The 15,106-nt window shown below is 37.0% G+C and overlaps 1 protein-coding gene across 1 annotated transcript in view; it reads right to left on the minus strand.

The window, feature by feature from the left end:
* Positions 1-5,420: 5,420 nt before the first annotated feature.
* LOC144447221 (uncharacterized) overlaps positions 5,421-15,106 on the minus strand; it is a 56,924-nt gene continuing 47,238 nt past the window's right edge. The window contains exon 5 of the mRNA XM_078137123.1: positions 5,421-14,084. Coding sequence (XP_077993249.1) covers positions 8,377-14,084 — 5,708 coding nt within the window. The 3' untranslated portion in view covers positions 5,421-8,376. The remainder of the gene's footprint in view (positions 14,085-15,106) is intronic.

The following is a 15,106-nucleotide window of genomic DNA, read 5'->3' on the forward strand; positions in this document are numbered from 1 at the left end:
CATACATACAGAAACAAACAAACAAACAAACAAACAAACAAACAAACAACAAACAAACAAACAAGCAAACAAACAAACAAACAGACAGACAAAACAAAACAAACAACAAACAAACCAAAGGGAAAGAAAACATTACGCTTAAAATTAATGTTAGTAGTCAAAAGATCTAACTTCTAAACTATTCTATATTAGTTTTAACAAAATCTGTTTTCAATTGTTTCAATACGGTATTGTTTGATAACTTTATCTAATACTTACAGACTCATTGTAATGCGTTTCGTACTATCTCCTATAAATAAACATAGTAGTTTTTTCCCTTGTTTAAAATTTTGATATAAGTTCAATTCTCTACTGTTGGATGTGAAATCTCGTCTGAGGAGGCAATCAGGATAAAAACGTAAACATGTACCACGAAGGTCAATTCAGGCAAAATAATGAAGGTAAAATAGCAATGAACGATTAGCCGACATCTACAAGCAATTCACTGATTACATGATCTCTTTGATCCAAGAACAAGGTTATTGTCAAAATTCAAGGTCATCTTTATTTTTAGGATTTAGTATAATTCTGTCGAAATCTTTTTTTTTATAGCTAACATCAGACATGATCTTTACAGAAATCACTCAGAAAATATGAAATTATACAGTCTTTCTGACAAAATACAGCAAAGGTATATGCGAAGTTACTTGCATTACAAAATTCTGTTACCAAGACAACTGGCCTGGTATCAAGATCACCAAAGTATGAAAGTACTGAAGATATCAGTGTCCTGAATTGTTACATATATGATATGATGCAGGTGTCTATGTTAGGATTTAGGAGACATGCACCTCACTTATCACATGATCTTTATGATCCGAGATCAAGGTCATATAGTGTAAGTACAAGGTCACCTCAATTTTTCACTTTATCGAATCACCCACAGAAGCTATAATTTACTATTAGACATGACCTATAGTGCCACAAATCATAGCAAATTATACAGTCTTTTGTAGCAAAGGCATGTTTAGAGTTGGCTTACTATGGGATAAGTGAATTGTTTAGAGTTGGCTTACTATGGGATAAGTGAATTGTTTAGAGTTGGCTTACTATGCGATGGGATAAGTGAATTGTTTAGAGTTGGCTTACTATGCGATGGGATAAGTGAATTGTTTAGAGTTGGCTTACTATGCGATGGGATAAGTGAATTGTTTAGAGTTGGCTTACTATGGGATAAGTGAATTGTTTAGAGTTGGCTTACTATGCGATAAGTGAATTGTTTAGAGTTGGCTTACTATGCGATAAGTGAATTGTTTAGAGTTGGCTTACTATGGGATAAGTGAATTGTTTAGAGTTGGCTTACTATGGGATAAGTGAATTGTTTAGAGTTGGCTTACTATGGGATAAGTGAATTGTTTAGAGTTGGCTTACTATGCGATGGGATAAGTGAATTGTTTAGAGTTGGCTTACTATGGGATAAGTGAATTGTTTAGAGTTGGCTTACTATGGGATAAGTGAATTGTTTAGATACAGGTTTTGAGAAGGAATGACGCCTGTACAACCAAGTAAACTAAGTACTATAAAGACAGCTAGCTACTCACACTTTATTGACATCTATTACAAAAACTCCTACAGATCACAACAGAAATAAAGAATGATACAGGTATTCCTACATTCCATAAATATTGACGCAAACTTGATATTGACCTTCATTTTGATTAATCAACTAGGAAGATATAGGATTGGTTAGTAGAGATTGTTTAAACTTGAGATTAACTAATTTGATGTAACTTGATAGGTTATGTAAATTGCAGTCAGGATCCTGAGGGACCGGCCAGTTTCTCCGGCCGGGGGGGGGGGGAGTTGGATTTTTCCATCGGGCTAACTTAAAGTCACTGAACCCCCTCCATAAAATCAAAAACAGGCTTATCCCTATCATTCAATTCTAAAACATAATACCCGCCCCCACCACCCATATATCATTCAATTCTAAAACATAATAACCCCCCCCCCCCACCACCACCACCACCACCACCACCCATATATCATATTTACATGACAGGTATTTGATCTTGACTCAGAGTGGACTGCTTGGCTAAATACTTTATAAAATAACATCATATTAAATTATTGACCACACAGGGTAATATATTCAAAAAGGAGTTTTAAATTAATAGCATCTTGACAGTTTAAGGTAAGGAGAAAGCTTTGAGATGGGGATATATACACCTCTCATGGGGGTCCAATTCAAGGGTCTCTCCCTAGAAGCTCGGGAGATTTTTGATGAGATGTGGTGATTTGTAGTGTCGATAACATGTGTTCGAAATAGAACGCATACAATGCATATTAATCCCTTCATATTAAAGAGTAGAACAATTTAGATTAACTTCTTTTATAATCTATCTATGATATCGATGAAGATACAGAACTTTCAACTTTGTGGGGCATATTGGCCATTGATTGTGAAATACCCGAGTATTTATATGTTCTGTAACTAGTGTGGTAGGTAATACATGTACATGTATATGTATGGTTATGTTTGAGTACGCCAGGTGAAGTAATTAATGTTAAAGAATATAGGTAGGAAACGGGGACAAGAACAAATTCCACAGTTCAGACAAGATCATGTCTCTGTAGTTTCATGGATTTGTTACTCCACCAAAATCCAAAACACAATGACCCCCCCCCCCCTCCCCATCCAAGAATTTTAAAAACGGGATGACTCAAGCTCAGTGTATATTTAAGCTTAGTGTATATTTAAGCTCAGTGTATATTTAATTCCCCGATACTTACTGTTATAACCAGAACAACTAAAGTCGAGATACAGAATTCTGCAAAAAAAAACAAACAACGAAAATGGTGTATATCTCAAGGTCTCAAAGCGCTATAGATATGATGGAAGTGTCTGTACATATGTCTTAGTGGACTGGCAACTCACTGATATACGTTTTTACATTAGGGTCATATTAGATTATGACGCTTTACATACTGTTAACATCGTCGCAAAGAAGTAACAGCTCTGGTTTGCGAGAATGATTGTTAAAGGGTTTTCTCCTGTTGTTTCTAGATAGTATTTGTGACTAGCTGTCATTTTTTGTGGTACATACCAGGTAACATGGTGTCCATCGATTTTAGTCTATGAGGTCGTTGCTTTCATATTTTATTTCTTATTAGATATTTCAGATGGATTATGCGCGAGAAATCAGTCACTTTCTGATAAGTTAAGTTTTTTGTTGAGGACTTTTGTGTGGAAATGAATGCCAGCCCTTTACCAAGTGATTTTATTTTATATCAAAGTTATTCCATTATTGGTAAGACGACATGTTTTTGACAATTCCATCAACTTGAACAAATTTCTTTTAATCTTTTTGACAATTGTGTAGGTTTGTTGTGTTTAGTAAATTTCTTCCCTTGAACTAGTAATGAGTCGTTTCTGAGATATGTTTTTCTCTTTTTTCACCCACATTATAGATGCTGGTTTATGGTTTGCAGTGGACCTTTTGAGGATGTGGCACATTGGTTTGTGAGCAATAAAAGTTACTTCGACTTATTTCCACTGGTTTTCACGTCGTCACGCATATTGCTGAATCAAGTTGGACCCTGGCTTTGGCCGGCGTTATACGTTTAGTCAGCAGACTTTTTGCAGAATGTCTACCTTTCGTTGTGTTTCAGGTTATTTCTTTTGACTGATACACATATTTCAAGTAGTTCAAGAAATCGCCAGTTTATGAAGTCTGTTAATAGTTACTGCCAGTTTCTTTCTCTGAAACTGGATGTGTAATTTTGTTTCGGGATGTGGACGCTTCCCGGTTGAGTCACATTGGATTATGTCCGATGATTTGTTGCCTAAATGTGTGTGGACCGACCGATAAAATTGTTAATTTGACGTGTGTTTGTTTGACCGCAAAGTCAGTGCTCATTCAAGTCACTAAAAGCCAGGGCTCCCAGGGGAAGCTAGCCCTAGATCTAGTGTGGCATGAGCGACGAGAGTATAGAAGTTTTGAAGGCAGATACACCAGGTTGAAACGCTTCCAGTGTTGACTGCATAGTATCTGTTAATTAACACCCGTTTTGATTCACACAACCCTTTCTCATACCACCACCTCATGAAAAGTATATCCTTTCTGATACCAACCAGCATAAAAAACCAACCCCATTGCCGTCTATGGAGTTGCCCCCCCCCCCCCTCCCGGGGAATGGCTATCACCGACGATCTCTCCCACCCTCTGCATTCTCAGTTCGAACTGTTGCCTTCAGGAACGCGCTATAGAATACCACTTGCTTGCAATGTTTTTAAGAAATAATTTCTACCAAGTGCGTATCAACGACTTATTGTGGCTGAATCTTAATTTACATTCTATTCGTCGTTTCCTTTATTGTATGTATATCAATGTTTTAGTCTTCAGTTGTCTATATTTTGAGTGTAAATTATATTTTGGTCTCCTTGGGGTGTGAAGCTAAAGAGAAATTTCCGACGAGGACAATAAAGTGATATTGAATTGAATGTATAATGACTATGTAAATATATCAGTGAATAAAGTAATACTTGATCAAGGGACAGAAACTGAGTTGATATGTTTAGGGATGTCATTTTTTCTACATATTAAAAGGTACTGACAATATTCTACTTACTGATGTATACTTAACTATCACTTGCAATTAAAAGGTACTGACAGTATTCTACTTACTGATGTATACTTAACTATCACTTGTAATTAAAAGGTACTGACAGTATTCTACTTACTGATGTATACTTAACTATCACTTGTAATTAAAAGGTACTCACAGTATTCTACTTACTGATGTATACTTAACTATCACTTGCAATTAAAAGGTACCCACAGTATTCTAGTTACTGATGTATACTTAACTATCACTTGCAATTAAAAGGTACCCACAGTATTCTACTTACTGATGTATACTTAACTATCACTTGTAATTAAAAGGTACTCACAGTATTCTACTTACTGATGTATACTTAACTTATCACTGGCAATTAACTGAACTCAAACCTGGTATTAGGATATAACATATAAATGATCTGATGGCATAATTTTATGTATAAAAAAGGTAGAGGAACTCCAAACTATGCAATCAAAAATTCTGATAATGGCAGAACACAAACTGTAATGTCATAGAAAGCATGCATTGATATAAACATTATACTAGACAAGTTAATCCAGGTTTTTTGTAAGTATTTTCACTAGAGTAAAAAGATTATAAACTCAGTTTGTGCCCCCTAAGATGGAATTATCATACCAGGTTAAACACCAAATGTCAAAGGTCAACAACAGATTTGATCTGATCTGTATACACAATAAAACACCAGAAAAATTATTTGAAAAAATCCATTATTTTATTTTAGTTTGAACACATCAATATTAAATAAATAATAAGAAATCAAGCAAAAGCACAAAAATACATACAGCAAACCCTGATATTAATGTTAACAAAGTTGAAATACAATTTCAATTAAAACACCATCATTTTAAAGTTTGGTATCATGATTTTTATTCATGCAATTGAAAATATTTAATGTGTTGATAGTGGTAGTATATATGATGGACACTTCAATGAAAAATGTACCTGTGGAAGCAGAATAGGCTTCTTGAATATTACATTAACCTTTTAATGAACCAGGTTTCTGTAACTCTATCTAATGACACCCTAAATATTGGGCGCCAGGCTTTAAGAATGGAGAATGAGAGACTTTAAAAATACTGTCTAGTGAACAGCGCCCTCACGAGGTGAGTATTTTTTTCCATAATCGTTTTTAAACAACCCCATAACAATATTAAACAATATTGCGCTAAACTTGAAACAAGATTATACCAGTCTCCATAAATTGCAGATAAACCTCCCCTATGCACTCACCATATACATGTATGCACTAAATACTTCACAGCACAACTAGAATTTATATCACAGAACTAATATGATAGAATGTGAATCCATAGTAATATAGACATAGAGATTGCAAGTTTTCATTTTAAGTAGCCATATGGATAAGGATTGGGTAGTTATTTTGTATTCTTAATTTATAAAACAATTTTATCATGGCTTCCTACTTGAAAAATCAAAGTGAAACAACATATGCCAAGTCTTTGTTTGTAACTCAATAAATTGCAACAGATTAATAAATGTGTAAAATGTTCGTTATTATAAAAAGTCGATCCTCAGCTATATGGCCACATCAACTACAAACACCTTTCATCTTGTACTTGTATTGTAAACTTTATACTGTTAGAAATCCAAAGTCACAGTGGATGCAACTTTTTATACATGTTGTAAAAAACATCAAACATTTACTGGAAATAAATTATTAATTATGATTAGAGTACTCATACTTAATTCTCATCATAGCAGGTTAAATGATGGTTGGTTGGTCAGTTGGTAAAATATGCCAAAATTCAGTGTATTAATACATGTTGGTAATACTTTCAATTCATAATTATACTTTCATATTCTGAATGACATTAAATAACAATTAAAGTTAGAAGAAAATTTCAATTTTTTTTCTTAATGTTCCCAAATTTTAGCAATTTGGCCAAAAAAAAAGAATTGTTTCTGGTCAGGACAGTTTGTTTTAAAATGGTGTGATGATGCGATGTTTAAAATTTTTTTTTATTCTCAACAAACCTGTCACCCAATCTACCATTTATGGCTGTTACTGTTCTTTTTATTTCATAGTACATCAGACCAAGTGTGTATGTGGGGCAGATGTCATTTGCTTGTTCATGGGTTTCATAATTTTAAACAAAGTATGTTAACATTTACACCAAATGTCACACAATGGTCACGTGAAGGTCATATGAGGTCACACATAAACAGCCGAAGCTGACAAGATATTCCAGAACTCAAGGTGTCTTACACCAGGTCAAAGGTTAAAATGCATCAAGACTCAAAGATATGACACATAGTTTCAGAAGTAAAACTGGAAATGTACCCATTAATAAAACTCAAAGACACTAGGTTTGTAGTAATAATGATCCATATTTTGTATTAATAATACACATAATTGTAATTGTGACTTTGGGACTATTGGTATCAAGGCTTGCCAGCAGGTCTTTCACAATTTACAATACAACATTATCAATATAGAATGTAGCCTTGATATAAACATGTATTCAGGTAGTGTTAAAACATGACTATAGTCCACACAGGTAACATTGTTTGGTATACTGAAAGATCAAATTCTAACAATTTTGTACATTTTGGTGTTTCCATCTGTTGGTATGTAATGAGAGATGTATAATGTAGTATTATGTAGACATGACACTTTGTCACTGCTACTAACACAACATGACTGACATGGTACAACACAGTATTTACATGACACAATGTCATTCACATGATACAGCATGGCATAATACAGGACACAATATCAGGAATACAGGAAGCAGTCACTAACACAGCACAGTATGGTACTTATAAATTACAGGCCAGTTATAAATGCAGCACATTATATCACTGATGAAAGATATTGTCACTGATTCAGTACAATTCAGGAATCAAGTATTTTTATTAATCATTAACACACTGTCAATGATACAGGACACACTGTCAATGATACAGAACACACTGTCAATATACAGGACACACTGTCAATGATACAGAACACACTGTCAATATACAGGACACACTGTTAATGATACAGAACACTGTCAATGATACAGAACACTGTCAATGGTACAGGACACACTGTCAATGATACAGAACACACTCAATGATACAGGACACACTGTCAATGATACAGAACACACTGTCAATGATACAGAACACACTGTCAATGATACAGAACACTGTCAATGATACAGAACACACTGTCAATGATACAGAACACTGTCAATGGTACAGAACACACTGTCAATGATACAGAACACTGTCAATTATACAGAACACTGTCAATGGTACAGAACACACTCAATGATACAGAACACACTGTCAATGATACAGAACACTGTCAATAATACAGAACACTGTCAATGGTACATAACACACTCAATGATACAGAACACACTGTCAATGATACAGAACACACTGTCAATGATGCACAACACTGTCAATGATACAGAACACACTGTCAATGATACAGAACACACTGTCAATGATACAGAACACACTGTCAATGATACAGAACACACTGTCAATGATACAGAACACACTGTCAATGATACAGAACACACTGTCAATGATGCACAACACTGTCAACAATACATGACACACTGTCAACGACACACAGCAGAATATCAACATAACACTGTGATTTTGGTGTAGATACACTGAGCACTCATCTAAAGCAGAACATTCATCACTACCCGCATAACAGGCCAACCTTCACAAATACATAACACAATATCTGTGTTCCATAACACTAAGATACAAATGAATCTATGTTTATTTTTTAGATGACACATAATAAGAATACTTATAAAGCTGGCAGTGTTTCCTGTGATTACTAAGTGCACCTGGATGTGTAAACTTCTTTTGACAAACCTGACATTTAAAGTTACCTTGCTTGTCATGTATAATTCGTTTATGATTGGCCAAATGTGATGCATGCATAAATGACTGATTACATACATCACACTTGTGACGTATACCGCCCCCTTTGTGATTGATTTGAATATGTCTCTTTAAACTATACCGGGTAACGTACATTTGGCCACATCTGTTACATTTATACATGCCTGACTCCTGCTGATATTTCACTTCTTCTTCTACATCTTTCAGAGTTTTGTGACTTGATCGGATGTGAGCTTCCAGATCTGAGACTGTTCGGTAACAGATTCTGCATTCATTTTGTGTTGGCTTGGAAGGCTTGTTGTGAGTAGTTCGATGTATCAAGGTGTGATTGGGAAACTCATCTCTCGTTACAATGTCATTACATTTTGTACAAATAACTTTTTCTGTATCAATAACTTGGTAAAACTTACAATTGCACTTCTGACATATACATGGAAGACATTCAATACCAACTATTCCTTTATCAGTTTCATTATCTTCATTTTCCTCTCCGCCATCACCCTTGTTGCCATGGTTACTGTTTCTTTCTGTGCCTCCATTTTTGATTTGATCATCATTTTCTTTTTGTAGTGTCTCGCCACCAACAACACATAGTTGTGGTTTACCTACCACTGTATTTTTGGGTCTTTGCCAACATTTGGAACATAGACAACTAAGTGTGTCTCTTTCTTTGGAGAATCCCAGCTCAAATCGGATAAGACACACTGGACATTTGTGTGAGATTTTAGCAGCATTGATGGTGACTGGTGAATTTTTCTTGACTCTACAGACAAACTGAGCATGACAGTTTGGACATTTTTGGAACACAGTATGGCAGTCTGGAATACTTTCTACAGTACAGTGTGAGGGCAGCATACAAAGCCATGTCTGTTTCATTTTACCCGATTTATCTTTACTTCCATCTTTCTGTTGAGTTTCAGAACTTGACTCAGGTTGGTTTTCTGATGATAAAGTTGTGTTACTCACTTCAGTGGTGTGTATGCTATCAACATTTTGTTCAGATTTGTCTCCTGTTACATCTAGATTTGTAGATATCATGGCATCATCAGTAGAAGGACCATCAATACCTTCACTGCTCTCATCACCTTCCACAATTTTCAAGCAATTGTCACTTAGGTCTCCATTTGAACTTGTTTCACCTATTTCTGAAGTTCTGTCCTTATGTTCCCCTTCATGTTGAAAGGTACATGCTCCTGTTGCAGGGTGTTGTGAAATTACATCTGTTGATTTAGAGACAGTTGGCACTGAGTCTTCCTCATGTTCAGCTCTCCTATCTTTTTCTTCTGACCTTGACCTCAACTCTGAAGGTGACCTTTCTCTCAGTGGTGATGCTGTGGTTGAATGGGAAGATCTCCTACAAAGGAAACCCCTTTGAGATAGATCCTCATGTTCTCTCATGATGTCAGCAAGGAACATATCAGGATTCACACAGCGATGAAATCCAGCAATGTGTCTTCGTAAGGTTGGTATGTCTCTGAAGAAATAAAGGCATAAAACACACCTGTATTTGGCAACTACAAGTTTGTTGGTTTTACCCATTGCTCGCACCTTGCTTTCATGAGATATACTATTCATGGGACGTGAAGAATGGTCACGAGTCACATGAAAAGACAGACGTAGTTTGGTTGAGAACTTTAGAGTGCAGTATTGACAGTGGTATTGTTTTGCTATCTTTTCTGTCATTCTAATTATCTGATCAGTATCTAGACTTGATTCATCCATTTTCTCTGATTCTGCAGCAGCTGTTATTGTTGTTATACTTGGCACAGCTGTTCCATCAGTTGTACTTGTCATGGCTGTTCCATCAGTTGATTTCTCCATCATTATCATTTGCTGTACCGGTAAAGTGCTGCCTTGTAAATTCATCACTGGTTCTGAAGGTGAGCTTGAAACTGACAGGGGTTGAGGTGGCTGGTTTGCCTGGACTATGGTTGACATAGTAACTGTTTGTGTATGTACTGGTGCCATGACAATGGGCTGTATTCCAGTGGCTTGGTTGAAAGTGGTTGAAATAGATGGCATCACAGCTTGGGTGACAGTTGGTACTAGAGGAGCTGTAGTAGGTGCAGGTAATGGTGCAGGAGTAAGAGTAGCTGCAGTATTTACAGTTGTACTGACTGCAACAGATGCTACAACTGGGGCTGAAGTAGATGGCATAATTGGGGCTGTAGTAGCTGAACTAGCTGACATTGGAACTGCAACATAAGAGCTATCCTTAGTTTGAGTAGTACAAGTCTCATGTCTTGGTAGAAGTACTCGGTATTTAGGATCATTGTATTCAAGGAATGGTTGCAGAGAAAATGAATTTGCAATAGTGAGATGACTTGATGGTTCACTCTGTTTCTTATCCTCATCTTCTAGTGTCCCTGCGATTCTTGCAGCTCTTCGTTTTCTAGACACTCTCTGTGGCAGGTCACCTTGATGCAATCTTTTCTTTTTAGTCCCCATACTTCTATGTTTAAAATTCACTATCGGAAGTTCAACCATCTCACTGACTGAGCCTGATTCTCCAACAGGAATACTTGTGACAGTTTGCCAAGACCCTGGCGTTGGTGGTGTGTAAATACGTTGCATCTTTACTCCATGCCTGTCTTCAAGATGTCTGTAGTATGTCCCTTCATATGCAAACACTTTACAACAGTACTTGCACTTCTTGACATCTCGCATGGGAATGTTTTCATTTTTGTGAGCCATTTTTAAATGACCACTTAGAGTTCCAGAATGGTTGTATGCTTTGCCACACAGATGACACTTATATGGTCTCAAATCGTAATGTTTGTTCATATGTTCTTTTAAATGGTATGATAGATGAAATGTCTTACCACAGACATTACATTTAAATCTTCTATCCTCAATGTGTGATGGATAGTGTCTATTGTAGTTACGTACACATCCAAATAAACGTCCACATTCCTCACACTCTAACTGGCCATCAGCACGATGTATTGGATTTCTACTTCTCCCACTTGGTTCCATTCCGACTTCTTCCTCATCATCTTCACCTCCTTCACTTTCACTAGGCACATAATCAGAATCATTCTTGTCACATTCAGGTTCTGTATTTGTATCACTTTGTTCAGTAGTTGCCGTAGTTACTATATCTTGGTTCAGCTGTTGGTGACCATGTTCTAGCACATCACTTTGTCCTGCTGTATTATCCTTTTCTGTCTCTATGGCGATGGCATAATTCATCTCTTCACTCTCACCACCTTGTGAGACTTCATTCTTCACGGGTTCATCCTTAATGCTAACAGCTACATAAACACTCTCTGTAACATTCTCATTATCATTGCTTGTTGCTTGGATACCACCTCCTTCAGGTCCTGGAGATGAAGGTTCTCTTTTGATTTGCATTTCTTTACCATCAATGATGACCTTGTTGTCCATATTAACATGTGAAAGCAAGTTACCAGGTGTTGGTGTGTCTGTCAAATCTTTCACTGCAGTGTTTGTGCCAATGTTTTGTTGAGTTGCTGCTGTTGGAACCGGCAAAGTTTTGTCACTTTGTTCATTTTGTATTCCATCTTTGTTTCCATCCTGTATATTTGCCATAGTAGACTTACTTGACTGAGTACCTTTCAACTTGTCAGGATTTGTCTTACTTTGTTGTCCAGTAGGCAATGTCTTATCAGACGGCTTTTCAGTGAACAGATCCACTTTTCTTACTTTTGATAAATCTGTCACATCCATGACAACTCTGGCAACTTTAGGTGTTACAGATTGTTGTGCATTAGTACGAGATCTTTGTCTTTGTGAATAATGACTTGGTAATATTACTGCTGGCTTTGATGTCGGTTTTTTGGCTAGAATTCGTCCTCCAATGGGTCGACTCAGTCGTGGTATTGCAACTTTTCCATTAATGCATGGAACTATGGCTGTCATTTCATCTTTGGAGGTAGTTGGCGAGTCTGGTTCCTGAACCGCTGGAGGAGGGTGATTCCGTGGCGATCTCCTGGTTGGTGCCAGTCTATCTGAGTTGCTTTCAGACACTGTTAAATTAGTAGGCTTGGAGTTAGTAACAGTTGATGTTACAGTACTCGTTAACTGTGGTACACTCACAATCTGAGGTTGGATCAAGTTTGTTGGTTGATTGGATTGCTGGGTTTGAGACCAAGGCTGAACTATTGAAGAACTAATGGTACTTGATTGTTGAAATGCTGGGATGACAAGAGACTGTGTTGGGATGGTGTTTGTGGTGACTCCACTGATTGATGTAATAACAGGTGATGATACTGGTGGGGCTTTAGCTACTACTGCTGGTTGGATCATACTGGGTGTTTGGGGAGCTGGTCTGATTATACTGGGTGTTTGGGGAGCTGGTCTGATCATACTGGGTGTTTGGGAAGCTGGTCTGATTATACTGGGTGTTTGGGGAGCTGGTCTGATCATACTGGGTGTTTTGGGAGCTGGTCTGATCATACTGGGTGTTTGGGGAGCTGGTCTGATCATACTGGGTGTTTTGGGAGTTGGTCTGATCATACTGGGTGTTTGGGGAGCTGGTCTGATCATACTGGGTGTTTGGGAAGTTTGTACTCGAGGAGTCATCATTGGTACTACAGTTGATGTAATACCAGTTGCAGAAATATTACTTGTAGAAGTCCCTACTGTAACAGGGTTTGATGAAACAACTGTAGCTGCTGGGATAGTGACTGTAGTTGATGACACACTTTTCATTGTATTCTGTACCATACTGACTGGAACATAAGTCGCCATGCTTTGAGCTGGCATACTACTTGGTAAGATGTTTGTCACATTTGAACTTCCGGTGGCAATGTTTCCTGACATTGACCCTACAACAGTAGCACCAGGGGGTGCAACATTGGCAACAACAATTATTGGTGCTGTGGTATTGGTTGGCGTTGGCATTCCACTACTGGCTACTGGCATTATGTACTGGATTTGTGGTTGGGTGCCTGTGTTAGTAACAGGACTAGCCATCATAATACCAGAAGGCAACTGTGGTAAAGCTGTTACTGGTTGCTGAGCAGGTGTGATTTGTTGAACATTACCACCAGGTGTATTCATTGGTGCTGTTGTCATCTGTACAGGTGTTGACATTTGTACTGGTGTCGCTACCTGAATTGGTGCTGTCATCTGTACTGGCACTGTTGGAGCTACAGATGTGGCAACATTGGACATTGTTGGTGTGACAGAGACTGGGGTTGTTAAACTCCCGCAAGGACTAGGAATGGTTACTGGTGCACCTGGATCTCTTGGAAGGATAACTCTACGGTGCTGCATCTGTAACTGTGAACTTGTCAGACCCTTACAACGAGATAGATGTTTCATCAAAGAACGTGTTAGAAACTCTTTCTTACAATAATTACAATGAGTTGTTCCCATATCTCGGGTTGGACGACTGCGGAAGTATAATTTGCCACACTTTTTCTCATGTCTCTTCATGGAACTACGAGTTGAGAATATAGCCTTACATTTCCAGCACTGGACCTCAGGATTAGCTGGCCTATGTTCCTTGGCTTTTTTAGCTTTCTCTTCCCGACATCTATGAGAATGAATTTTTAGTCCTCCAATACTCATGAATGACCTACCACAGTATCTACACATAGGACGACCATCTTCTATAAACAACAAAAACAAAACAGTAATCTGTAAATTAACAATTCACTCAATAGTTTCATTTTTTTCTTTGACATTTTTATTTCGACTGAGGAACAACTATTTACATCTCTCAGTACAGTATGTTTAATGATTTGCCTACCTTATCACCACCACCGTACCACCACCTTGCCACTACCTTACCACTCACTACCTTACCACCACCTTAACCAAAGTTAAAATTGGTTTTGATTACAACTCAGCTTTAGTTTTTTTAAATGAAGTAATGATACAAAAACTGGCTTGAAACTCAACTAACTTTGTACCTCAATGAACTTGTTTAAGAAGTCTGACACAAATTGTGACTAAATTTTGACGTTGCTGTCATGTTTATTTTTAATGTTGCCATGGTTTCATTTGTCATATTACTTATTAAACTTACTCATGCATTCACATCTACTCATCCATATAGTACTAGTTTACTACAAATGTTAACTTTTCACGTAACAAATAGTAAAGTACAGTTAGAAATAAGTGTGTGATTTGACAGTGAAATAAGTGTGTGATTTGACAGTGAAATAAGTGTGTGATTTGACAGTGAAATAAGTGTGTGATTTGACGGTGAAATAAGTGTGTGATTTGACAGTGAAATAAGTGTGTGATTTGACAGTGAAATAAGTGTGTGATTTGACGGTGAAATAAGTGTGTGATTTGACAGTGAAATAAGTGTGTGATTTGACAGTGAAATAAGTGTGTGATTTGACAGTAAAATAAGTGTGTGATTTGACAGTGAAATAAGTGTGTGATTTGACGGTGAAATAAGTGTGTGATTTGACGGTGAAATAAGTGTGTGATTTGACAGTGAAATAAGTGTGTGATTTGACAGTGAAATAAGTGTGTGATTTGACAGTGAAATAAGTGTGTGATTTGACGGTGAAATAAGTGTGTGATTTGACAGTGAAATAAGTGTGTGATTTGACAGTGAAATAAGTGTGTGATTTGACAGTGAAATAAGTGTGTGATTTGACAGTGAAATAAGTGTGTG

The sequence above is a fragment of the Glandiceps talaboti genome, chromosome 16 (genome assembly GCF_964340395.1).
Source record: "Glandiceps talaboti chromosome 16, keGlaTala1.1, whole genome shotgun sequence".
Taxonomy (NCBI): domain Eukaryota; kingdom Metazoa; phylum Hemichordata; class Enteropneusta; family Spengelidae; genus Glandiceps; species Glandiceps talaboti.